Source organism: Neoarius graeffei, chromosome 5 (genome assembly GCF_027579695.1).
Source record: "Neoarius graeffei isolate fNeoGra1 chromosome 5, fNeoGra1.pri, whole genome shotgun sequence".
NCBI classification, from domain to species: domain Eukaryota; kingdom Metazoa; phylum Chordata; class Actinopteri; order Siluriformes; family Ariidae; genus Neoarius; species Neoarius graeffei.
In genome coordinates, this window is record NC_083573.1 from 66,313,268 (window position 1) to 66,341,223 (window position 27,956).

The 27,956-nt window shown below is 42.9% G+C and overlaps 1 protein-coding gene across 2 annotated transcripts; it reads left to right on the top strand.

Annotated features, from left to right (window-relative positions):
* Positions 1-215: 215 nt before the first annotated feature.
* Positions 216-27,902, top strand: fez2a (fasciculation and elongation protein zeta 2a). 2 transcript variants are annotated; one of them, XM_060922267.1, is made up of 8 exons: positions 216-559; positions 3,100-3,208; positions 3,315-3,431; positions 8,110-8,221; positions 12,297-12,562; positions 18,465-18,540; positions 22,617-22,682; positions 27,540-27,902. In XM_060922267.1, the coding sequence occupies exons 1-8, from the start codon at positions 252-254 to the stop codon at positions 27,554-27,556; spliced, it is 1,071 nt and encodes a 356-aa protein (XP_060778250.1). In that variant the 5' UTR covers positions 216-251; the 3' UTR covers positions 27,557-27,902. The 2 variants fall into 2 exon arrangements, with proteins under 2 accessions (XP_060778250.1, XP_060778249.1); XM_060922266.1 differs by lacking the exon at positions 27,540-27,902 and having other exon boundaries at positions 22,617-23,500.
* The last annotated feature ends 54 nt before the right edge of the window (positions 27,903-27,956 follow it).

The window sequence follows — 27,956 nt, forward strand, 5'->3', positions numbered from 1 at the left end:
TGACAAAGATTGTAGTCTTATTTAAAACAAAAAAGCATACATCGCCACCTAGTGGCTACAATTTGCTATTGCAGGAACATTTTATGATGGAAATAGACGAAATACTGTACACAGAAAATCTGAAAGTGGTGAAGAAGATGAACATCCAGCCTTGTTAAAACTATTGCTTGCAGAGTGAATTAATTATACAAATTTTGGCTGATAAAAACTGATGTCCATTATCCTGACAGGTCCATGGCAGTGTGTGCTGTATGAACAGGACACTCGGAGTGTGTCCCAGTGGGACTCGATCCTCCTCTCTACAGGCGGCGCCTCGAGCTCAGGACCAGATCGCGTTACAGCCCGAAGAGAAGCAGGCGGAGAGGATAAAGCTGAACACAGAGGCGCTGATGGATCTCGATGAAAACAGCGGAGACAAACTGGGTTTCCGGTGCGTGCAGGAAGTGCTCACCGAGCTCGATGAGAAGTTAAAGGCGTGCTTTGGAAATTTCGCCGCTGAACCCGATCTGATCGAGGGTGTGGATCCTCTGACAGAGAGCTGTGTGTTAAAACACGATGAGTAAGTGACAGCGTGATGTTGGCACACAGCTGGGCTTGATCTCAACTCCTCCTCTAGTAAAGCTAAAGCACTGAACAGCCTTCCTTCCTTATTTATTTATCACGTGACGCATTGCAATCCTCAAAGAAGGTCCATCGTATTGTCTCTGATCTTCATTTTATCTGTCAGTCTGTGGGTCATTATATTACATTATTGAACTGTTTACATCTTTCCTCCATCTTCAGTCTTCATGTAACTTGTAGAATTTGCTTTCAAAAGTCTGTTAATCTGTTGGAAGAAACGTAATCATGACTTGTTCTGATTCATGTGTGCTAGGCTGAGTTATCTATAGTATGGTTGTGTATGTTAGGTCCTGTTGGTTAGTGCTGTCGCCTCACAGCAAGAAGGTCCGGGTTCGAGCCCCGTGGCCAGCGAGGGCCTTTCTGTGCGGAGTTTGCATGTTCTCCCCGTGTCCGCGTGGGTTTCCTCCGGGTGCTCCGGTTTCCCCCACAGTCCAAAGACATGCAGGTTAGGTTAACTGGCGACTCTAAATTGACCGTAGGTGTGAATGTGAGTGTGAATGGTTGTCTGTGTCTATGTGTCAGCCCTGTGATGACCTGGCGACTTGTCCAGGGTGTACCCCGCCTCTCGCCCGTAGTCAGCTGGGATAGGCTCCAGCTTGCCTGCGACCCTGTAGAAGGATAAAGCGGCTAGAGATAATGAGATGAGATGATTTATATAGGTAGCGGTCTGAGTGAATGACCTTCACGTCCGTAACATCACAGCAGGAAGTCTATCGGTCTCATCGCCATTTCCGCTATGCTAAAACACAGAGCTGACTGCAACTCCGATCCTCCATTTTGAGTTAATTTATCGCCATGCCATGTAGATGTGTTGCTGGCCGGTGCAGCAACATGACAGAAGGTGGATTTATGTTGCATTCATGGCCCAAAAATGTTCAAACTGCAAAGATTTGGACGCGTTTTGCAAGAAGTTCATGGACACATTGGGCGCCTACGAAGTGCTCTCTCCTCTGCTCTTCACTTTTTACTGAAGACTTGTATGAGACCTCTGATCTGTTGAGGAGCGTTGGCTATAAGCCTGTATTGAAAGAGGGTGCAGTACCAACAATTAAAGAAAAATGAAACAAGAAAAGGAAAGTATTTATTTTTTTAAAGTGAGTTCAGTTGCACCAGTTCTCCTGGAGCGTGAGACGAGGGTTGTTGCTAAAACCCGGGACGGGACATATCGTTTGGGCAGTGACCTCCCCGCGGTTGTTGCTAAAACCGGTGATGTCCTGTACAGTCCCGGGTTTTAGTAATTGCCTGAGCTGAGCAGTAATGGCGGAGTACTCAGTATGGAGAGGAGTGGAGCAGCTGTCTGATTTCTAAACTGGATATTGCTGCCATCTCGCCCTTACATGGAAGAAGTGAGTGAACGGAGAACTGAACGAACAACTGAAAGTCAGATTGTTTCAAAACAGTTGGCCACAAGATCGGCCTTCAAGAAGTGAGAACACAGACGGGTAAGCTCCAACTCTCATTTGGATACATAACAACAAAAACAACACGTTGCTTACCTGCATTTAGATTAATACATGTAACTTGTATTGTGTGTTTAAGTTACCGGTATGAGATTATTTAAATTGCTTCAGAATGTGATTGTCTCAGTTCATCTGATTATTTAATTAGCCTTTTACGTTTTATCAGTGAAAATGCATGCATGTACATGTATGTTGCATAAGTTATAACATCTCATCTCATTATCTCTAGCCGCTTTATCCTTCTACAGGGTCGCAGGCAAGCTGGAGCCTATCCCAGCTGACTACGGGCGAAAGGCGGGGTACACCCTGGACAAGTCGCCAGGTCATCACAGGGCTGACACATAGACACAGACAACCATTCACACCTACGGTCAATTTAGAGTCACCAGTTAACCTAACCTGCATGTCTTTGGACTGTGGGGGAAACCGGAGCACCCGGAGGAAACCCACGCGGACACGGGGAGAACATGCAAAGTCCGCACAGAAAGGCCCTCGCCGGCCACGGGGCTCGAACCCGGACCTTCTTGCTGTGAGGCGACAGCGCTAACCACTACACCACCGTGCCGCCGCGGTCGATTTTAACTCTCAAAAATATATATATTTTTTATTCCCATTTATGCAGCATACAAGATTCAAGGATGGAGATACTATCCACTCAAATTTATTTAAAAATAAAGTTTCTGCGTATCTGCTTTAAGTCTGTGCTTACATGTGATAAATAAAGACTTCTTGTCTCGTGATATTTGCATAGGTCTTTACCAGCTCTTGCAATATTTAATGTTTGCTGTTTTATCTTGATATTTGTTGTTTGTACTGTTTATGTACGTTGTTTCGTAAGAAAATTACATTTTGTCCCTCTGTGTACTGTGTATCTGGGAGAAGGGCAATAAAGTTGAGCTGAGTTTCTAAATAGTCTTCTTGGGCAGCTTGAACCCCAGACCTTCTGATTAGTAACTCGGAGCCTTAATCACTGAGCTGCTGCCACCATATAATAATGAACATCCTCCCTCTATTCTAGGATCTGGACTGCACTGACTGCCAACTACGGACATGTCATGCCAGTGGACTGGAATCGGTCTTGTACCCGCTCACTTCACCTCCCCGTGCTGAACATTGAGGATAGACCAGTGAGTTGAACACTCATCTCTCCATCAGCTCTTCCACTCAAAACCCAAAGTGATTTGGTGAAGTTTCAGATCGTAATAAAGCAGTTTTCGTCTTTTGTTGTTTCAGACGGTGGATAATGTGAATCTGGATGCATCTGATGATGAAGAACTGCGAGAACAGATGGATATGCACTCCATCATTGTGTCCTGCATTAATGATGAGCCTTTGCTCACTGCAGAGCAGGTGCTGTTTTGAGATGTATAATTTCTGATCTGATTTATTGAGGCTTTACTTGCCTGTTTAGTCAAAACAAAAAAACGGATGCAGCAGCTTTTTGGATGGTGCTTTCCTGTGCACTCCTTTTCACAATATGCTTGTACTGATCATTCTTTCAGGTACTTTGTTTCTGTTTTGCTTTATATTTTACACTCATCGTCTACTTTATTAGGAGCACATTCAGGCAGTTCTCTAGTCAGCCTATAAATGTACAGCTGAGATACTTTTCTGCTCACCATGGTTGTCTCATCTCATTATCTCTAGCTGTTTTATCCTTCTACAGGGTCGCAGGCAAGCTGGAACCTATCCCAGCTGACTACGGGCGAAAGGCGGGGTACACCCTGGACAAGTCGCCAGGTCATCACAGGGCTGACACATAGACACAGACAACCATTCACACTCACATTCACACCTACGGTCAATTTAGAGTCACCAGTTAACCTAACCTGCATGTCTTTGGACTATGGGGGAAACCAGAGCACCCGGAGGAAACCCACACGGACACGGGGAGAACATGCAAACTCCGCACAGAAAGGCCCTCGCCGGCCCTGGGGCTCGAACCCAGGACCTTCTTGCTGTGAGGCGACAGCGCTAACCACTACACCACCGTGCCGCCTCACCATGGTTGTAAGAGTGCTTATTTGTGTGACTATAGACTTCCTGCCAGCTCAGATCAGCCTGGTCATTCTCCCCTGATCTCTCTCATCAGTAAGGTGTTTCCGCTTGTAGACCTTCCGCTCAGCTGACTGGGACCTTGCTGTGTGGAGGTTGCTTGATTTCCTTGTGCCTGTGTTGGTTTCCTCTAGGTGCTCCAGTTTCCTCCTGCAGTCCAAAGACATGTGAATTTGGTCAACTTGCTACTCTAACTTACCCATAGGTGTGAATGTGAGTGGTTGTTGGGCGGCATGGTGGTGTAGTGGTTAGCACGGTTGTCTCACAGCAAGAAGGTTCTGGGTTCGCAGCCGGCAAGGGCCTTTCTGTGCGGAGTTTGCATGTTCTCCCCGTGTCTGCGTGGGTTTCCTCCGGGTGCTCCGGTTTCCCCCACAGTCCAAAGACATGCGGTTAGGTTAATATGGGACAGCCTTGGGCTGAGGTGCCCTTGAGCGAGGCACCTAACTAGGGCTGAATGATATATCGTTATTGTATCTATATCTAGAACATTGTATCTATATTATATATTGTATCATATTGTATCTATATCTGAACATTCAAGATATTAATATCGAAAAAGCAACAATATAGATTTCCCCTCCCCACGCTCGCCCTGCATGTACAGCTCTGGCAGTCACAACAAACATCATTTTTACGATTGCCCTTGAATTCACCGCTAAGGCCAGCCAACCACAGTCCTTCTTCCTCGGGGAGCATACAATAAATAACAAATACGGATGCATTTGTTATTTATTGTTAAAGCAGAGCTGCAGTAAAATGTTTGATTTGTAATTTATTTATTTGTAATTTATGTTAATGTTGATGACTGGCAGTGAGTTCTTAAAAATAAAACTGCACTTTCCACATTTTTTTTTGTACAACCCCGATTCCAAAAAAGTTGGGACAAAGTACAAATTGTCAATAAAAACGGAATGCAATAATTTACAAATCTCAAAAACTGATATTGTATTCACAATAGAACATAGACAACATATCAAATGTCGAAAGTGAGACATTTTGAAATTTCATGCCAAATATTGGCTCATTTGAAATTTCATGACAGCAACACATCTCAAAAAAGTTGGGACAGGGGCAATAAGAGGCTGGAAAAGTTAAAGGTACAAAAAAAGAACAGCTGGAGGACCAAATTGCAACTCATTAGGTCAATTGGCAATAGGTCATTAACATGACTGGGTATAAAAAGAGCATCTTGGAGTGGCAGCGGCTCTCAGAAGTAAAGATGGGAAGAGGATCACCAATCCCCCTAATTCTGCACCGACAAATAGTGGAGCAATATCAGAAAGGAGTTCGACAGTGTAAAATTGCAAAGAGTTTGAACATATCATCATCTACAGTGCATAATATCATCAAAAGATTCAGAGAATCTGGAAGAATCTCTGTGCGTAAGGGTCAAGGCCGGAAAACCATACCGGGTGCCCGTGATCTTCGGGCCCTTAGACGGCACTGCATCACATACAGGCATGCTTCTGTATTGGAAATCACAAAATGAGCTCAGGAATATTTCCAGAGAACATTATCTGTGAATACAATTCACCGTGCCATCAGCCGTTGCCAGCTAAAACTCTATAGTTCAAAGAAGAAGCCATATCTAAACATGATCCAGAAGCGCAGACGTCTTCTCTGGGCCAAGGCTCATTTAAAATGGACTGTGACAAAGTGGAAAACTGTTCTGTGGTCAGATGAATCAAAATTTGAAGTTCTTTATGGAAATCAGGGACGCCGTGTCATTCGGACTAAAAAGGAGAAGGACGACCCAAGTTGTTCTCAGCGCTCAGTTCAGAAGCCTGCATCTCTGATGGTATGGGGTTGCATTAGTGCGTGTGGCATGGGCAGCTTACACATCTGGAAAGACACCATCAATGCTGAAAGGTATATCCAGGTTCTAGAGCAACATATGCTCCCATCCAGCAGACGTCTCTTTCAGGGAAGACCTTGCATTTTCCAACATGACAATGCCAAACCACATACTGCATCAATTACAGCATCATGGCTGCGTAGAAGAAGGGTCCGGGTACTGAACTGGCCAGCCTGCAGTCCAGATCTTTCACCCATAGAAAACATTTGACGCATCATAAAACGGAAGATACGACAAAAAAGACCTAAGACAGTTGAGCAACTAGAATCCTACATTAGACAAGAATGGGTTAACATTCCTATCCCTAAACTTGAGCAACTTGTCTCCTCAGTCCCCAGACGTTTACAGACTGTTGTAAAGAGAAAAGCGGATGTCTCACAGTGGTAAACATGGCCTTGTCCCAACTTTTTTGTGATGTGTTGTTTTTATGAAATTTAAAATCACCTAATTTTTCTCTTTAAATGATACATTTTCTCAGTTGAAACATTTGATATGTCATCTATGTTCTATTCTGAATAAAATATGGAATTTTGAAACTTCCACATCATTGCATTCCGTTTTTATTTACAATTTGTACTTTGTCCCAACTTTTTTGGAATCGGGGTTGTATTATGATGTTTTTATTTTTCTGAAAAATGCTTGGTTTTCACTGAACCCGTAGTCATATCGTATCGATATCGAGATATCTGGCATGAATATAGAGATATGAAATTTTGTCCATATCGTTCAGCCCTGCACCTAACTTCCAACTGCTCCCCGGGCACTGTTGGCATGGCTGCCCACTGCTCTGGGTATGTGTGTGTGCTCATTGCTCGCGTGTGTGTGTTCACTGCTTCAGATGGGTTAAATGTAGAGAGGAAATTTCACTGGTGTGATGAATAAAGTTGTGCTTTCTTTCTTTTCTTATTTTTCTTTGTTCGTCTCTCTGTTAGCCCAGCAACAGATTAGTGACCTGCCCAGGGTGTACCCTGCATCTCACTCAAAGTCAGCTGGGAATGGCTTCAGCTTCTTGTGCAACCCTGATGGATAAGTAATATCGATGATGGCTGGATGGACCCTCTGCTCACAGGATCCATCCATTATCTCTAGCCACTTTATCCTGTTCTACAGGGTCGCAGGCGGGCTGGACCCTGACTACGGGCAAAAGGCGGGGTACACCCTGGACAAGTCGCCAGGTCATCACAGGGCTGACACATAGACACAGACAACCATTCACACTCACATTCACACCTACGGTCAATTTAGAGTCACCAATTAGCCTAACCTGCATGTCTTTGGACTGTGGGGGAAACCGGAGCACCCGGAGGAAACCCACGCGGACACGGGGAGAACATGCAAACTCCACACAGAAAGGCCCTCGCCGGCCCTGGGGCTCAAACCCAGAACCTTCTTGCTGTGAGGCAACAGCGCTAACCACTACACCACCGTGCCGCCTGCTCACAGGATGTTTTGTCTGTCTGTCTGTACCATTCTGTGTGAACTCTAGAGACTGTTGTGTATGAAAAGCTCAGGAGATCAGCAGTTTCAGAAATACTCAAACCAGCCCTTCTGGTACCAACATCCATGCCACAATCAACGTTACAGAGATCACAATTTTCCCCCCATTCCGATGTTCACATTAAGCATTTCATGAAGACCTGTATCTGCATGATTCTATGCATTGTGCTGCAATGATTGGCTGAATAGATGACCGCGTGAATGTGCAGGTGCACATGTGTTCCTAATAAAGTGGATGGTGAGTGTACAGAGTAATAATTTAGACTATAGAACAGTAATGGTTTATAATCCCACTATCTGGTGTCACTCAGAAGAGGATGGGAGTCTGGTTCCTCTCAAGCTTTCTTCTTCAGGTAGTCTCAGGTAGTTTTTCCTTGTCACTTCACCTCTGTTGAAGACAAGGAGCCCTTTGTTAGGGATCTAAACATAAATCTGCATCCAGATATTTGTAAAGCTGCATTGTGACAATGTCTATTGTCCTGACATCTTTTATCTATAAAGTGATAATAATATAACAATATCATGGTTATTATACATGCTATGCTGTTACACTGTTAAACCATCACACCCCTTTCGATGCAAACATATAGCATGTTCATGAAAGCGCACTATGATCTGCAGGTGATTGAGGAGATCGAGGAGATGATGCAGGACTCTCCATACATCCAAGCAGAACAGAACCCTGTTGAGTCAAATCTGATACACAGATCCACTGGTCACAGCTATGAAGAGAGTAAGTGCCAGAACACAGGTCACACTTGGACAGTGGGGGCGTCAGAATAAAGTTTAACTCCTGACAACTTTATGGTAATGAGATATGACACGGTTTGGTGGCAACCAACTGGACTTTAATTTAGAAGTGCTTCACTTTAGAGAATACTAGAGAACACATTATCATCTTCAGCGTACCTCAGTGTCTGGGGGGTCGTGGGTCGGCTACCTTCCTCCACTTCTGTCTATCCTGGGCAAGGTTCCTCGCCCTCACATGTATAGCCATCCATAATATGAGGAGATATAGTACTCAGCAACCATTACCCCATGCTGATGTTGCCAGGGCTGTTTCTGTTGGGGACAACCTCCCTTAGGTCCTGGCCTCCAGGGCCTGTCCGGGACCATGGACTGTGAAAACAGAGTACTTTGACGTACTCTGCCCCTTGCCTAGTTTAGTCTGCCAGCCAAAGCAGTTTTCCGTGGTGGGGCCGGGATTTCACCACATCCCTTCTTGGAGCCATAGGCGAGGATTAGGCAGGTCCCAGGACCCACCGTAGGCATGCATGTGGACCAGGGGTTAGTGCACTACTCCAGGGGTTCCCAAACTTTTCCATGCCAAGGCCCCCCAAACAGCGTTAGCTTCTGGCTGGGGACCCCCTTTGCAAACCCACAGACAATGCTACAAAATATGTAAAGAAACATCAACTTTTAGAATGTTTTCTCTTACTTTTATTCAATAGTCAATAATTGTTACATTTGTTTAGCATAAGAATATTATTAACTAACATGTTTTCAACACAAATATTTTCACACTGAACAATAAACTGTATAACCTCCTGTAGTACCTGATTCAACTCGTTATCCATCCTTTTTGCGACCAGTGCCTCGCGATGGAGCATGCAGTGTGTGGCCACTACATGCGGGGCCTTCTGCTTAATGAGAGCGGTCACTCCACTGATCTTCCCGGTCATTGCCGCGGCTCCGTCCGAACACACCCCCACACAACGGGTCCAGTCCAATCCATTAGACTCGATGTAATCGTCCAAAACTTGAAAAATCTCTTTCCCAGTAGTTCTTCTTTCAAGTGCTTTACAAATAGTATTTCCTCCACAAATCTTTCCTGTGAAATAAATCTGATGTACACAAGCAGTTGGGCCTCATTGGATAAATCTGTGCTCTCATCCAGTTGAAGTGCGAAGTATTCGCTGGCTCTCACCTGCTCCAACAGCTGAGCAGATACGTCTTGAGCCATGTCACCAATCCGTCGGCTCACGGTGTTATCAGAGAGTGGGACAGCATCGATTTATTTTTTTTAATTAATTTTTTTTTTGGCAGCATCCTCACCAAGCAATTCTCGGACAATGTCTTTGGTGGCTGGTAAAATCAAATCTTCTCCAATTGAGTGAGGTTTTTTAGCACGAGCAATGTGGTACGAGGCTAAAACTGATGCCTTCAGGGCCCGCTCGGGGACAGTAGCTTGCTGGGTGAATGCAGCAGATTGCCTGACCAAATGCTCTTCTTTGCATCTGAAGAAATCTACTGTTTTTTCGGCATCTGTCGGATGTTTTTGTACCAAGTGACGCTGAAGTTTCGAACGTTTTAAGCACTCGTTTGACAGGGTCTCCAGACAGAGGACGCATTTCGGGCAATCATGGCCATTTTTCTGTATGGCTGTAAAGCCATACTTAATGTATGCTGCCTCATATTTTCGGATTTTAGTTGGCCAGGACTTCTTAGTTTTTTTCGCAGCAGTGTCCTCCACAGCAGGGCTGTTGGTTTGTTCCTCCGGTCTCTTCTTCAAAAACCTGTCCATTTTGCGCTAGCAATACGCTAGGTTGAGGAGCAAAGCAGCTTGATAAATGGCGCAAACCGCAATGTCACAGGCAATCGGAGAGATGAGCATGGCAAACAACGTTTCGATATGATGTATTATTATTAGTAATTATATTTTATAATAATGATTAAAAAACTAGTTACAATATATTTAATAATTATTTTTAAAAAGTATATTTTTTTCTGGGCGGCACGGTGGTGTAGTGGTTAGCGCTGTCGCCTCACAGCAAGAAGGTCCTGGGTTCGAGCCCTGGGGCCGGCGAGGGCCTTTCTGTGTGGAGTTTGCATGTTCTCCCCGTGTCCGCGTGGGTTTCCTCCGGGTGCTCCGGTTTCCCCCACAGTCCAAAGACATGCAGGTTAGGTTAACTGGTGACTCTAAATTGACCGTAGGTGTGAATGTGAGTGTGAATGGTTGTCTGTGTCTATGTGTCAGCCCTGTGATGACCTGGCGACTTGTCCAGGGTGTACCCCGCCTTTCGCCCGTAGTCAGCTGGGATAGGCTCCAGCTTGCCTGCGACCCTGTAGAACAGGATAAAGCGGCTAGAGATAATGAGATGAGATGAGATATTTTTTTGTCATCGTCCCTCCAACTTTCTGAGCCCCCCAGCGCCCCCTGGCGGCCCCCCAGGGGGCCGCGGTCCCCACTTTGAAAACCACTGCACTACTCTAAAACCCAAGGTGCTACCGCTATACACCCCCTCCACCACAGTCGTGTAAATTTTGGTTCCGTTCAAACTGTTCCCAAGTACAATTGGGGGTAAATTAATAATTGCAGTGGTGGGTTCCCCATTATTTATCATGTGTCCCTGTTTGCAACACTATTTATAGGCAACATTTTCACTCTAGAATGCTTGTTTTTAAGTGGGAATTATTTGGCTTAAAGCAACTTTGATATGACCAACTACAGTAATTAATCACTAAACTTGGACCAGGACCACAGCTACTTTTAATGTAGGCTACACACAAAGTAGCATGAACATTAAATACCAAGGCTAGTAAATATGTTCTATAAACTGCATGCTAATATATGACTTAGCATCAGCACAATAGTCATACCACACAAATGGACAGACACATAGATTCTTTTATTGTCGTTTCACAGAGTACAATGAAATCGGGTACTAATCCTCCTGATGGTGGGCACCAAAAAGGGGAGCTTTGAGCCACTGTGTCTTCACGCACTGCCATCTTTGATTTGATAAACTAATTAAAATGGCTTTAAACTAGTTTGTCATAAGAAAATAAACTAACTAAACATGTCATCATAATTATTCATTATTTTCCTTCATAGATCAATTTCCAACCTTCACATTTCAAAGATTTCCTGAGGTTAACTGATCAGTCAGCACAAAAATACTAGTTGACATGTGTTTGCTTTGTGGTTCGTTTGCAAGACTAAGCATTTCAAACAAACTTTGTAACCGCCTATTTCATCTACATCACAGAGCGTCCACAAACTTCAACAATGTCGTTTGCAGAGCAGTTAGAGGGAATTTTGGCAATCTCGGCACTTTGGTCTCAACATACCATAAGTGTTTTTATATCACATTTACATTATCAGCATGCAGTTAATGGCAATGCTTGGATTTTATTATCTCATCTCATCTCATTATCTCTAGCCGCTTTATCCTGTTCTACAGGGTCGCAGGCAAGCTGGAGCCCATCCCAGCTGACTACGGGCGAGAGGCGGGGTACACCCTGGACAAGTCACCAGGTCATCACAGGGCTGACACATAGACACAGACAACCATTCACACTCACATTCACACCTACGGTCAATTTAGAGTCACCAGTTAACCTAACCTGCATGTCTTTGGACTGTGGGGGAAACCGGAGCACCCGGAGGAAACCCACGGGGAGAACATGCAAACTCCACACAGAAAGGCCCTCGCCGGCCACGGGGCTCGAACCCGGATCTTCTTGCTGTGAGGCAACAGCGCTAACCACTACACCACCGTGCTGCCCGATTTTATTATTATTATTATTATTACTTTACTGTTGTTACCTGACTGTGCTAACATTTTTAAATCAACCATGTGAAAAGGTGTCAGTAATGGATATAAAGATCTCAATGTCTTTGGCTTCTGTTTACATCAATTTCACAGTAATTTCCTGGGACTCCTTGTTTCATCCCAGTCAACTACTACATTAGTTTCAGGATTTTGGCCCCTTTCCAATCAATTGGCATTGAGTTTCTGAATAAATGCGCATGTGAAAAAGAGGCTTCGGTGTGTTTGAGTGTTTAACAGAATGTATATTTGCAGGAGTGAGGAATCTCAGTGTTGCAGAACTGAATGAGTTATTGGAGGAGGTGGAGACAGCGATCCGAAACTATTCTGAGGAGCTTGTGCGGCACCTGGCTCTTAGAGACGAGCTCGACTTTGAGAAGGAAGTGATGAACAGTTTCATCTCTGTGCTGATAGATGTACAGAATCTCCAGAAGGAGCACAAAGAACTGCTGAAAAAGAAGAGGAAAGTAAAGAGCGGAGTCAGAGAGCAGAATGGCAGACTTCAGAGATTACCTGCAAGTGTGAGTGAATACTAAAACTCCTGATGAGTGATGGAAAGTAACAGTTTGGCAACAACGATGCATGTGCAGATAGAGACCTTACGGTATAATCCAATTTTAAAATGAGTGTGCACAATTTCCTGAATGAATAGGAATAATTATCTCATCTCATTATCTCTAGCCACTTTATCCTGTTCTACAGGGTCGCAGGCAAGCTGGAGCCTATCCCAGCTGACTACGGGCGAAAGGCGGGGTACACCCTGGACAAGTCGCCAGGTCATCACAGGGCTGACACATAGACACAGACAACCATTCACACTCACATTCACACCTATGGTCAATTTAGAGTCACCAGTTAACCTAACCTGCATGTCTTTGGACTGTGGGGGAAACCGGAGCACCCGGAGGAAACCCACGCGGACACGGGGAGAACATGCAAACTCCGCACAGAAAGGCCCTCGCCGGCCACGGGGCTCGAACCCGGACCTTCTTGCTGTGAGGTGACAGTGCTAACCACTACATCACCGTGCCGCCCAGGAATAATTATAACAAAATATATTAAGTAGAAATAGGATAGGCAAATACAAAGGTCTTGGAAAGTGAGAGGATGCCTGAAGCGTGGAGAAGTAATATACTGGTACCAGTATTCAGGAACAAGGGTGATGTTCAGTGCTGCAGTAACTATAGAGGCATGAAGATGACCTGCCACAGCATGAAGTTATGGGAAAGAGTAGTGGAAGCTAAGCTAAGAGGAGAGGTGGAGATATGTGAGCAGCAGTATGGTTTCATGCCAGGAAAGAGTACTACAGATTCAATGTTCGCTTTGAGAACATTGATGGAAAAGTATAGAGAAAGCCAGAAGGAGCTGCATTGTGTGTTTGTGGATTTAGAGAAGGCATATGACTGAGTGACGAGAGAGGAGTTGTGGTACTGCATGAGGAAATCAGAAGTGGCGGAGAAGTATGTGAGATTGGTGTAGGATATGTATGAGGACAGTGTGACAGCAGTGAGATGTGCAGTGGGAATGTCGGAGGCATTTAAGGTGGATGTAGGATTGCACCAAGGCTCGGCCCTAAGCCCTTTCTTGTTTGCAAGGATAATGGACAGGTTGACAGATGACACCAGGCAAGAGGCCCCCTGGACAATGATGTTTGCAGATGATATTGTGATCTGTAGTGAGGACAGGGAGCAAGGGGGAAAAAAAACTTAGAGACATGGAGATATGCACTAGAGAGAAGGGAGATGAAAGTCAGTAGGAGCAAGACAGAGTACATGTGCGTGAGTGAGGGTGAGGACAGTGGAGTGGTACGGCTACAAGGAATAGAGGTGGTCAAAGCAGATGAGGTCAAATACCTGGGGTCAACTGGACAAAGTTATGGAGAGTGCAGAAGAGAAGTGAAGAAGAGAGTGCAAGCAGGTTGGAATGGATGGAGGAGGGTGTTGGGGTGATTTGTGACAGAAGCTTGCCAGCAAGAGTGAAAGAGAAAGTGTACGAGACAGTAGTAAGAGCAGCGATGTTGTATGGTTTGGAGACAGTGGGACTGACAAAAAGACAGGAGGCTGAACTGGAGGTAGAGGAGTTAAAGATGCTGAGATTTTCATTGGGAGGGACAAAGTTGGACAGGATGAGAAATGAGTATATCAGAGGGACAGCACATGTAGGACGGCTTGGAGACAAAGTGAAAGAGGTGAGATTGAGATGGTTTGGACACGTACAAAGGAGAAGTCCAGGGTATATTGGGGAAAAGAATGCTAGAGATGGAGTTGCCAGGTAGAAGGAAAAGAGGAAGACCAAAGATGAGATTTATGGATGTGGTGAAGGAGGACATGAGGACGGTTGGTGCTACAGAAAAAGATACAGAGTACAGGAGGGGATGAAGGGACATTATCTGCTGTGGCGACCCCTAATGGGAACAACCGAAAGGAGAAGAAATATCAGCAAATACAAAATATTGGACATTGTTTTTGAGGTGTTTCCTACCAACACACCAGGCATAGTTTCATCTGTTTTGTTTGTCTGTGTTCAGTGTTTTATTGGTATGAAATGAAGGTTTGTTTATTTGTTCAGAATAGAAGCTTGGCTCACCTGTATTTCTAAATAACAGTTTAATTAAATCCGACCAGTTAAATTTGACCTATTCAAGTTGAATAAAAATGAGTTTATATAACTACTTGCAGATGAAGTTAGAAAGTGGTTGTTTTCAAACAGCTTTAAACACCATAGCAACCATAAGTTGAAACTGATTCGTTATCCATCAGTTTCATGATTCAGGCACAAATCCATTTACGTATACAGTGGGGCAAAAAAGTATTTAGTCAGCCACCAATTGTGCAAGTTCTCCCACTTAAAAAGATGAGAGAGGCCTGTAATTTTCATCATAGGTACACTTCAACTATGAGAGACAGAATGGGGGGAAAGAATCCAGGAAATCACATTGTAGGATTTTTAATGAATTAATTGGTAAATTCCTTGGTAAAATAAGTATTTGGTCATCTACAAACAAGCAAGATTTCTGGCTCTCACAGACCTGTAACAACTTCTTTAAGAGGCTCCTCTGTCCTCCACTCATTACCTGTATTAATGGCACCTGTTTGAACTCATTCATCTCATCTCATTATCTCTAGCCGCTTTATCCTGTTCTACAGGGTCACAGGCAAGCTGGATCCTATCCCAGCTGACTACGGGCGAAAGGCGGGGTACACCCTGGACAAGTCGCCAGGTCATCACAGGGCCGACACATAGACACAGACAACCATTCACACTCACATTCACACCTACGGTCAATTTAGAGTCACCAGTTAACCTAACCTGCATGTCTTTTGGACTGTGGGGGAAACTGGAGCACCCGGAGGAAACCCACGCGGACATGGGGAGAACATGCAAACTCTGCACAGAAAGGCCCTCGCCGGCCACGGGGCTCGAACCCGGACCTTCTTGCTGTGAGGCAACAGCGCTAACCACTACACCACCGTGCCGCCCCTGTTTGAACTCGTTATCAGTATAAAAGACACCTGTCCACAACCTCAAACAGTCACACTCCAAACTCCACTATGGCCAAGACCAAAGAGCTGTCAAAGGACACCAGAAACAAAATTGTAGACCTCCACCAGGCTGGGAAGACTGAATCTGCAATAGGTAAGCAGCTTGGTGTGAAGAAATCAACTGTGGGAGCAATTATTAGAAAATGGAAGACATACAAGACCACTGATAATCTCCCTCGATCTGAGGCTCCATGCAAGATCTCACCCTGTGGAGTCAAAATGATCACAAGAACGGTGAGCAAAAATCCCAGAACCACACGGGGGGACCTAGTGAATGACCTGCAGAGAGCTGGGACCAAAGTAACAAAGGCTACCATCAGTAACACACTACGCCGCCAGGGACTCAAATCCTGCAGTGCCAGACGTGTCCCCCTGCTTAAGCCAGTACATGTCCAGGCCCGTCTGAAGTTTGCTAGAGAGCATTTGGATGATCCAGAAGAGGATTGGGAGAATGTCATATGGTCAGATGAAACCAAAATATAACTTTTTGGTAAAAACTCAACTTGTCATGTTTGGAGGAGAAAGAATGCTGAGTTGCATCCAAAGAACACCATACCTACTGTGAAGCATGGGGGTGGAAACATCATGCTTTGGGGCTGTTTTTCTGCAAAGGGACCAGGACGACTGATCCGTGTAAAGGAAAGAATGAATGGGCCCATGTATCGTGAGATTTTGAGTGAAAACCTCCTTCCATCAGCTAGGGCATTGAAGATGAAATGTGGCTGGGTCTTTCAGCATGACAATGATCCCAAACACACCACCCGGGCAACGAAGGAGTGGCTTCGTAAGAAGCATTTCAAGGTCCTGGAGTGGCCTAGCCAGTCTCCAGATCTCAAACCCATAGAAAATCTTTGGAGGGAGTTGAAAGTCCGTGTTGCCCAGCGACAGCCACAAAACATCACTGCTCTAGAGGAGATCTGCATGGAGGAATGGGCCAAAATACCAGCAACAGTGTGTGAAAACCTTGTGAAGACTTGCAGAAAACGTTTGGCCTCTGTCATTGCCAACAAAGGGTCTATAACAAAGTATTGAGATGAACTTTTGTTATTGACCAAATACTTATTTTCCACCATAATTTGCAAATAAATTCTTTAAAAATCAGACAATGTGATTTTCTAGATATTTTTTTCTCATTCTGTCTCTCATAGTTGAAGTGTACCTATGATGAAAATGACAGGCCTCTCTCATCTTTTTAAGTGGGAGAACTTGCACAATTGGTGACTGACTAAATGCTTTTTTGCCCCACTGTATGTCATCCTCAAGTCTGTACTCTTTTCTACACAAGATTGATGAATAATGGCCATTATTCTTTCATATCACTATACCTTTTGAACCTAAACCTTTGTCGCTTGCAATATTATTTAAACATACCTTATTTTTATGAATAAGCTGTTTGTTTGTGTATAATAATACTTGGGAGATGAGTGGCTGCTATCTCTGTTGCTTTTCCTATTACAGAGCTGTCTTTAATTCTTTCCATGGCTGTGTTTATATGCAGGGATTTATGTCGAGCCGAGTGAATTTATTACAACTTAAGATTCCAAACAACTATTTACCTGAACCCTAAAAAGGAAGGAAGGAAGGAAGCATTTAATGTCACATATACTATACAAGTATACATACTACCTAATTTTGGATTCTTCAAAGTGTCCACCATTTACCTTGATGACGCTTTGCACACTTTTGGCATTATCTTAACCAGCTTCATGAGGTCGTCACCTGGAGTGCTTTTCAATTAACAGTTGTGCTTCATCAAAAGTTAATTAGTGCAATTTCTTGCCTTCTTAATGCGTTTGAGATCAAACAGTAAATAATAACTAGATAGAGACTGTAACTAAAGTTACAGTAATTTGCGCTAGCTGACCTTTGTCAGCTGACGGTCAAGGTGAAGGTCATTTTGCTGAACAAAATAAAAAAAACGATTTGAAAAAATCACGAAAATTGACGCTGTTATAAGTGATTGAAAAAAAAGCCTGGTTTTTTTCATGGATCATTTCCAATTCAGTGATCTGGATCATCACCAAAAGTCATAGCACCGTAATTCAGCCCAGAGGTATTCTTCATATGAAATTTGGTGGTGATTGGTTGAAAACTGAGGGAGAAATATTGCCCTAAAAAAACATTACGAGAATATTAATAATAATTAGATAGCGACTGTGACTAAAGTCACAGTAATTTGCGCTAGCTGTTACAAAGTGGTATGTCTGGTCACCGTACCCTATAGATCCAGAATGGTAAGAGATAGAGAATGACGCTTAGTGAGGAAAAAGTGTGCCCTGCTGCCCTGAACAAAAAAAAAAAAAAAAAGATTGAAAAAAATCATGAAGCTTGACAGAGTTATAAGCGATTGGGGGGGGGCCTGTTTTTTCATGGATCATTCCAGTTCAGTGATCCGGATCAGCACCAAAAGTCAAAGCACTGTAATTCAGCCCAGAGGTAGTCTTCATGTGAAATTTGGTGATTTGGTGATGAATGATTTTTTTTTTTTTCCTGATTTGAGCTGTGAGTCAGATTATTACCTGATTATTAGGCTGCATTTAAACATGGCTCCTCTTATTATTCTGTATAGCAGGAGAATTTTCTCTTATTTCCTCTCCTCTTACTTTCTCTGCTTTTCTGTACCTGTTCTGGTGTTTCAGCGCTTCAGCATGGAGAGCATCTCTACTGCTATTCAAAATAGCTTTCGCCAAACTTTCGGGAATACGGGAGGGGAGAAACAGGTGCTTGTGGCCTTTTAGTTCTTTTCCACTCTCTCCTTTGCAGCATTGAATATCATCTTAAATATCATCATGAGATATTGTGTCCATCCCATGTCCAGGAATACCAAAACAGCTACTACCATTTATCTTCTCACCAGTATCTTATAAACTTTTTTTTACAGTACCTCACTACAGTCATTCCTTATGAGAAGAAAGATGTGCCTCCATCAATTGAAGATCTTCAGGTTCTCACAAAAAGTGAGTATTACCTATATGAGGACTATTCAGTCTGGATCAGCAACTAACATGACTGTATGGTGACAACAGTTATTATTTAATGCTTAATCATGAGTAATTTGTTTATACCTATAAATAATAAAAATTAAAGTAGTTATTTTTTTGTTTTGTAGTGATGCTTCATGTAAAATCTTTTGACTATTGATCTGGAGACACATCTGTTTTTCAATTTGCTGTGTCGAGAATTAACACATACTACTCATTTGTCTTTAGACCTCCTGGTTTCATCACAGTTTTTTTTTATTATGCCTCCGCCACTGTAAGGTGCAGGAGACATTGTTTTCGGGTTGTCCGTCTGTCCGTGTGTGCGTCCGTCCCGAAACCTTGTGAATGCGATATCTCAAAGGCTAATGAAAGGAATTTCACCAAACTTTCACCATTTGTGCGCTTTGGGACAAACATGAACTGATTAGATTTTGAGATCAAAAGGTCTAAGGTCAAGGTCACTGTGAGGTCAAATGTCCATCCCCAAATCACAACTTGATAAGGCGTGTAGTCTACCGGGTGGAGGCATCCCCATCGACACCATTGGTGTCAAGTTCTCTCTCTCTCATATATATATATATATATATATATATATATATATATATATACATACATACATACATGATTTTTTTTTTTAAAACATGCCAAGTCATCGGGTCGCTAATAAGATCAGAAATCTCTCAAATGTATGAAAGTCTGTGATAAGACTTCCCTTTCTGAGTTAATGTCTTTAGCACTATAGCTAGTCTCTGGTCCAGTGAGTGGATAAATAGATAAATGCAGTTAAATAACTTCCATAATTTACATTACATACATACACTCACCAGCCAGTTTATTATTTTTTTAACTTATTTTTTATTTGACAACTACATACATACAAACACAGAGGAGATGTATATTATATACAGTTACACTTGCTTGTAATTATAGAAATTGAAAATCTCTTTTTTTCCCTTCATATTGAATATATCTTTGTAAATATCAGTCCGTATTCTTGTACTTGTACGTCATATTCCCCTTGACCAAATCTCGCCTCCATTCCATTAGCCTTGATCAGCGTGCTCTTTAGTATGAGCACTTTTCAAGTGAAAAAAAAAAACAGTACAAAGTACGTGTAATTTACAAGTAAGAAGATCAACAGTACAGAGTATGTGTACTTTACAAGTGAAGAAAAAAACCCCAAAAAACCGCACAGAATACATGTACTTTACAAGCGAGAAAATCAACAGTACAGAGTACATGTACTTTACAAGTGGGGGAAAAAAAAGCAACAGTACAGAGTACATGCACTTTACAAGCGAGGAAAAACAACAATACGAAGTACGAATATTTTACAAGTGAGAAAAAAGAAACGCTCCAAAAACGCTCCTATCACCAGCCACTTTAATAGGCGCTTGTTCTTGATTCTTAAATTTCTGTTCTTGGCTGCAGGAGTGGAACCCAATGTGGTCTTCTGCTGTTGCATGCTGAGATGCTTTTCTGCTCACCGTGGTTGTAAAGAGTGATTTATATGAGTTGCTATATCCTTCCTGGCAGCTTGAACCATCCATCCATTTTCTGTAGCAGCTTATCCTGTTCTACAGGGTCGCAGGCAAGCTGGAGCCTATCCCAGCTGACTACAGGCGAAAGGCGGGGTACACCCTGGACAAGTCACCAGGTCATCACAGGGCTGACACATAGACACAGACAACCATTCACACTCACATTCACACCTACGGTCAATTTAGAGCCACCAGTTAACCTAACCTGCATGTCTTTGGACTGTGGGGGAAACCGGAGCACCTGGAGGAAACCCACGCAGACACGGGGAGAACATGAAAACTCCATGCAGTAAGGCCCTCGCTGGCCGCTGGGCTCGAACCCAGGACCTTCTTGCTGTGAGGCGACAGTGCCGTCCCCAGCTCAAACCAATCTGGCCATTTTCCTCTGATCTCTCTCATCACCAAGATGTTTCAACCCACAGAACTGTTGCTCACTCAATGTTTTTTTTTTTTTTTTCGCCATTCTGTGTAAACTCTAGACACTGTTGTGTGTGAAACCCCCAGGAGATCATCATTTTCTGAGATACTCAAACCAGTCCATCTGGCACCAACACCCATGCTGCAGTGAAAGTCACACTTTGAGATCACAATTTTTCCTATTCTGATGTTTGAAGTGAACATTAACTGGAGCTCTTGATTTGTATCTGCATGATTTTATGCATTGTGCTGCTGTCAAGGGATTGGTTGATTAGAAAACTGCATAAACCAGCAGGTGTATGGGTGTTCCTAATAAAATAGCCGGTGAGTGTATATACATAGGATTATACACAGGATATGCGTATTGGCTCTCATCTCATCTCATTATCTCTAGCCGCTTTATCCTTCTACAGGGTCGCAGGCAAGCTGGAGCCTATCCCAGCTGACCACGGGCGAAAGGCGGGGTACACCCTAGACAAGTCGCCAGGTCATCACAGGGCCGACACACAGACACAGACAACCATTCACACCCACACCCACACCCACGGTCAATTTAGAGTCACCAGTTAACCTAACCTGCATGTCTTTGGACTGTGGGGGAAACCGGAGCACCCGGAGGAAACCCACGCGGACACGGGGAGAACATGCAAACTCCGCACAGAAAGGCCCTCGCCGGCCCTGGGGCACGAACCCAGGACCTTCTTGCTGTGAGGCGACAGCGCTAACCACTACACCACCGTGCCGCCCCGTATTGGCTCTGTTGCAGTATTTTTTCAAGTGCTCAGCTTCGTATCTGGACCCAGGTCTGCCAGTTGATGACCCCTGACCAGCGTTAATTTTGACAAGAATTTTACATTTAGTCCAAGTCACTTACTGAAAATTGTAGTTACATTTTAGTCACGTTTTAGTCTTGTTTGTTTTTGTTTGTTTTAGTCATGATTTAGTCAATGGAACTCGGTTCATCTCATTATCTCTAGCCGCTTTATCCTGTTCTACAGGGTCGCAGGCAAGCTGGAGCCTATCCCAGTTGACTACGGGCGAAAGGCGGGGTACACCCTGGACAAGTCGCCAGGTCATCACAGGGCTGACACATAGACACAGACAACCATTCACACTCACATTCACACCTACGCTCAATTTAGAGTCACCAGTTAACCTAACCTGCATGTCTTTGGACTGTGGGGGAAACCGGAGCACCCGGAGGAAACCCACGTGGACACGGGGAGAACATGCAAACTCCGCACAGAAAGGCCCTCGCCGGCCCCGGGGCTCGAACCCAGGACCTTCTTGCTGTGAGTTGACAGCGCTAAGCACTACACCACCGTGCCGCCGGAACTCGGTTTTAATTTTAATTTAATTTTAGTCAATGGTTTAGTCTTTGTCTCGGACAGTTTCATGATACTTGCTGTAAAATGTCCCCTGTAGGTTTAAGAGGGACTATGATAGGAGGAGTATTAGCAGATGTGGTTTTTTTTCTCCCCCCCCTTTTGATACATGACTGGTGGTGGTCTTGTTATGCAGAAGTCATGTGAAGTTAGCTGTTACTGTTTTGCTAGTTATCGAGTGAAGATGGCATTTTGTACACTGTGATGGTGATGACCGCTATTTTCATATAAAGATGTTACTTCGTTCAGATCATCGCCGCACGTGTGTCCTGACTCATATACTGTACCTGTTAGAATTCAGAAGCATTGTGAAAGCCATGCGAGCAGCTAAGCGAGTGAGCCGGACTCTCTTAGTTCCCAACTATGGTCAGGAACCTGAAACAGGGAAGGTAACGTACTGTCATGGATTTTGCTGAAGGATATTTCTCCTGGCTGAAAAAAATTCCCTTGAGAAGTTAGTTAGTAAGCCAGCTATTTTGTTTCGTCTTTACTCATCAGGGCATAATGAACAGAGATTTTACCATAATTTTTGTTGTCAACTATTTTTTTCATTTACGTTGTTGTTACAAGTTAATCATGAAATAAAAGATCACCAAAGAATACCTATCGGCAAAATTTTCAGTGCCAAAATGAACACTGCCCCTGACCTGAATAGTAATATAAATAAGTTAGTCAAGCTTTTCTAACTCGCTGTTTCTTCTCTCAACAGTCCTTCAAGCCATGAGGGATGACAGTGACAAAGTGCCCAGTCTTTTGACAGACTACATCCTTAAAGGTAACTCTTTCAATTACTGTCTTATACACTACCATTCAAAAGTTTGGGGTCACTTTGAAATGTCCTTATTTTTGAAAGAAAAGCACTGTTCTTTTCAATGAAGATCACTTTAAACTAATCAGAAATCCACTCTATACATTGCTAATGTGGTAAATGACTATTCTAGCTGCAAATGTCTGGTTTTTGGTGCAATATCTACATAGGTGTATGGAGCACTTGCATGTGACGTCACAGCCGATCCAGATCGTGACAGACGCCATCTTGTCGGTCAAACACCATATTTCCGCCTTCTACTTCTGCTTCTACTTCTACCTTTTCTTCTGGAAAACCCTACTATATACAATTCTACTACAACGGCTGTGGCTACAAGCTCTCCCTACCTGTGCACGTTTTTTATGTTTTTTGTCTGTATTTTTGCGTGTTGTTCGTCTGTATCAGACTTCAATATCCACTACAACCGTATGGACTTACTGGACATTGGTTTCCAGCAGAAAATGACGGTTTGTAGCGATTTCCATCGCATGCACAACATTCCAGACGAGATAGTGAGACCAGCGGGGTCTCCGTGGATTGTTATCGGAAGCAAAGCGAAGGAGGCAGCGTCGGGAGCGGAAGCAAAAGCGAGGCTGCAGAGCCGGCCTGTTGACTAAGCTCAGAAAACAGCCACTCAAACCTCCACTGCCAAGCCTCTACCTCTCCAACGCCAGATCCATGGTAAACAAGACGGACGATTTGGAATTACAGCTGGAATTACCTTCATCTCATCTCATTATCTCTAGCCGCTTTATCCTGTTCTACAGGGTCGCAGGCAAGCTGGAGCCTATCCCAGCTGACTACGGGCGAAAGGCGGGGTACACCCTGGACAAGTCGCCAGGTCATCACAGGGCCGACACATAGACACAGACAACCATTCACACCTACGGTCAATTTAGAGTCACCAGTTAACCTAACCTGCATGTCTTTGGACTGTGGGGGAAACCGGAGCCTGGAATTACCTTATTCTATTCTATTCTATTCTATTCTATAATTGGCTGGTCAGTGCTATACTAGATACTTAAGTGACTTACCCATCCAATGAGGATTGTTATTTTCTTGTTTACAAGATGCCACATCTGAGTTGCTGACAAATCCTGAATTTCTGTAAAGATAACTGTCCAGAGATTTATAAGCACGCAGTGCTTCACCACTGAACAGCGAGGGAAAGTTAATGAGGTAATTTTACTGGGTATTCCACCTCTGGCAGTTCAACATCCACTGACACGGTCGTGAAAACTACGTCCGGTAAGCCATAAGGGTCACTAATCTGTAGGTCGTTTATTTTAGACATATATCTAGTTATCTGTTCATTAGAAAAATGAGCCGTGTAGTCTGTTGGTTGAAATTGATCCATTCTGTACACGAGTGCAGCAGTATTCAGCGGTGTTTTTTACCGACAAGATGGCGGCTGTGTACTTTCCGGTCACGTGACTGCAAGATCTCTATAGAGGCCCATTTCCAGCAACTCTGACTCCAGTGTTCTAATGGTACAATGTGTTTGCTCATTGCCTCAGAAGGCTAATGGATGATTAGAAAACCCTTGTACAATCATGTTAGCACAGCTGAAAACAGTTGAGCTCTTTAGAGAAGCTATAAAACTGACCTTCCTTTGAGCAGATTGAGTTTCTGGAGCATCACATTATTTTGTGGGGTCGATTAAATGCTCAAAATGGCCAGAAAAATGTCTTGACTATATTTTCTATTCATTTTACAACTTATGGTGGTAAATAAAAGTGTGACTTTTCATGGAAAACACAAAATTGTTTGGGTGACCCCAAACTTTTGAACGGTAGTGTAATTGTAACAGCACTGATGACATAACATATTTAATACTCTCTGTATAACTGAGCACAGTTGTACTTTTTGTTTTTTATTATTCCCTTTATGCTTTTTCATCTCCTTCTGGTCTGCCATTCTTCGCTCTTGCGTGAGCAGCAGTGGCCTGAGGTTTGGAAGTGATTAAGAATTCACTAAACACAGTGCCCTCTGCTGGCAAACCACAGTATTGCACCCATTATTGGTTTTCTATTGTGGTTACCTGATGCTAGTTTCTCGAAAAACACAGGACCACAGCTACTCTCACCCTTTAACCTGGAACAGGTTAAAGCCAGGTACTAAGGATTGCCATAACTGTCCCTGTTGCATCTTTTCCTTTATAATGCCATCATTTGACTACTACACATGCAGTATGTGATGAGTTTTAAAAGTATTATTGCATGTTTCCACCATGCCTAGTCCTTTTCCTTTCCTTTCCTTTTCCTTTCCTTTCCTAGTCCTTTTCCAAAGCAGTAAATATTAGCACTTGTTCACGTCTCTGTCCTGTCCCTGTCACTCGTCCATATTCAGGTCTAGTTTTTGTACTAAATTATTTGACATCACTGTGAAAAGTGCCATTGATCTCCAGGTGGAGTTTTAAATTTAAGTTTATTATATCAACACTCTCTCAGAAAAAAGAAGAAAAAAAAATCTAAACTGGGGTTTGAAGTTGGAGTTGTTATTGGAGAGGTTCCATCAAAGAGATGTTTTTGTACCTTAATTTACTGGAACATCATTGATTTTGATTTAAAAAAATAATTAAAGGTATTGTTCACTTCAAAACACATTAAGCATGTTTATATTGAAATGTTTGTGGTGTGCTTGGTGATTTCTAGTGCTAATTTCCAGGTTGGTGTTTTATTCCCAGGAGAAGTTGTCACAGCTCAATTACAATGGCTTTAATTGGAGGAAAAAAAAATCACCCATCTCCGGCATAAGTGATAACACAGTCAGGATTTATTGATAGCTTGTAAAAAAGAGCAGGAGCTTCTTTTCTTTCTTATTGTTTTATAGCAGTGTACAGTGTCATATTAAAGAGAAATCCAGTGTAGAAATAGTGGAGACAAGAAACGCTGGACTCAGAATTCCAGAATGCAATGCAACCAAAGGACACAGTTGTGTTTTGGCAGAAGCTTGGCTAGTTACTAAGCTACAAGCTTGCCTGCGACCCTGTAGAACAGGATAAGCGGCTACAGAGGATGGATGGGTGGAAGATGTCGAGCATGATGGTGTTGATGACAGTATTAGCATGAAAGCTTTCGAAGCTGATCTGTTTGAGCAGAATGTACAAACAGCAGTAAGCAAACTGGACAGACTAAAGTACAGAAACACAGTTGTACCTGTTGTTTCACTCACTTTATGTAGAGATAACGAAGGGCTAATTAAGTCATTCCACGAAATCGAGTCGTACATGAGCTGATAGCTGACAAGGCGCAGAGCTATAAGCCATGCACAACGAGATTGAGTGGAATAACTGTTTTATTCTATCCACATTCACTGGATTTTGAGAAACGGACCATTTTAATTTTTTTGCAAATTCGATAAATAAAAAACTTTTATACAAAACGTCCGACAAAATCATTTCCACTTAGAATGTAAACAAACTGGCGAAATGACAGGAGCAATTTGTGAAAAATGCTGTAATAATAATTCCTGAAAAAAAGACGTATGTTCTTACCATCAAATACCTTTATTCCATACTTTGTTGCTTTTTTTTTTTTTTGTATTTTTTGGGGTTTTGTTTTCGAGTAGAATTTTTATTTCATCCTTGGTTGGTTCAGCAACACACTCCACCATTTTGTTTTTCTCTACTCATGGTATATGAGCTGATGGCCTACTAGTAGAGTAGCCAATCAGAGCGCGTGATTGCTCATATCCAGTGAATGTGGATAAAATAATTACCCGTTATCAGCAGATAGTTGAACAGCATTGTGGGTAATGTAGGAAACTGTTAGCCAAAGTGAAAATAGACCAACATATTAATGAACGAAAGAAGTCAACTCATAAGAAATTCATTTTAAAATAAATTCTGGAGGGCGGCACGGTGGTGTAGTGGTTAGCGCTGTCGCCTCACAGCAAGAAGGTCCGGGTTCGAGCCCCGTGGCCGGCGAGGGCCTTTCTGTGCGGAGTTTGCATGTTCTCCCCGTGTCTGCGTGGGTTTCCTCCGGGTGCTCCGGTTTCCCCCACAGTCCAAAGACATGCAGGTTAGGTTAACTGGTGACTCTAAATTGACCGTAGGTGTGAATGTGAGTGTGAATGGTTGTCTGTGTCTATGTGTCAGCCCTGTGATGACCTGGCGACTTGTCCAGGGTGTACCCCGCCTTTCGCCTGTAGTCAGCTGGGATAGGCTCCAGCTTGCCTGCGACCCTGTAGAACAGGATAAAGCGACTAGAGATAATGAGATGAGAGAAATTCTGGATGCCACTAGAGATTATATGTGAATTATAAAAATGAACATGAAAGTTTTTCAGGGTGAATTAGTCAGCACTTATTGGTGCTACTGTTGTACATGTTACCTGTAACCTGAGGAACGAAAACTGTATGGTATTTTATTTCTGACACTATTTTGGTCAGAATAAACAGTCACACTGCAAAAAATGATTTCTTGTTGAGAGAAAATATTTTTAATATGGGTGAATTTATCTATTATTTCTTATTAGAAGTTTACTAGAACTCAAATATAAGATTATTTAGCTTACTTTGAGATGCTTTTACTAATTTCAAGCCTTAAGTTTTCTTATTCTATTGGCAGATAATTTACTCATTTTAAGCATTCAATTCTAGAAAGAAGCAAAATTATCTGCCAATAGAATAAGAAAATTTAAGGCTTGAAATTAGTAAAAGCGTCTCAAAGTAAGCTAAATCTTATATTTGAGTTCTAGTAAACTTCTAATAAGAAATAATAGATAAATTCACCCATATTAAAAATATTTTCTCTCAACAAGAAATCATTTTTTGCAGTGCAGCTCAGTGATGGGATTGACCAGTAACGCTTCTCTTTCACAGTGCTTTGCCCTTCCTAATAGGGGAGATGAAGAATTTGTTGATAAGAGACTGAATTTCCATTTTCAACATGAAGAATTTCCAGATGGATGTTGTGGCTGTGAATTCATTTCTACTTTACTTACCCACATTTACACCTCTGCATTATGCAGTTTCCTTTCTGTCCCTGTGCTTGAATGTCTGCAAGTATCCAGCGATTATGTTTTCCACTTGTTACATGTTCACTGTTTATGTAAATGTAAATTTCATATTACGCTCCATGTTATAGTATGGCGTGTTCAGTTCAAATAAAACTCAGAGGAATCATTTTCTTTTTCAGTGAAAGTGCACTTATAACTGCCCCTTACAACGAAGGTGTGTTTCACCACTGCAAAAAATGATCTCTTGTTGAGAGAAAATATCTTTAATATGGGTGAATTT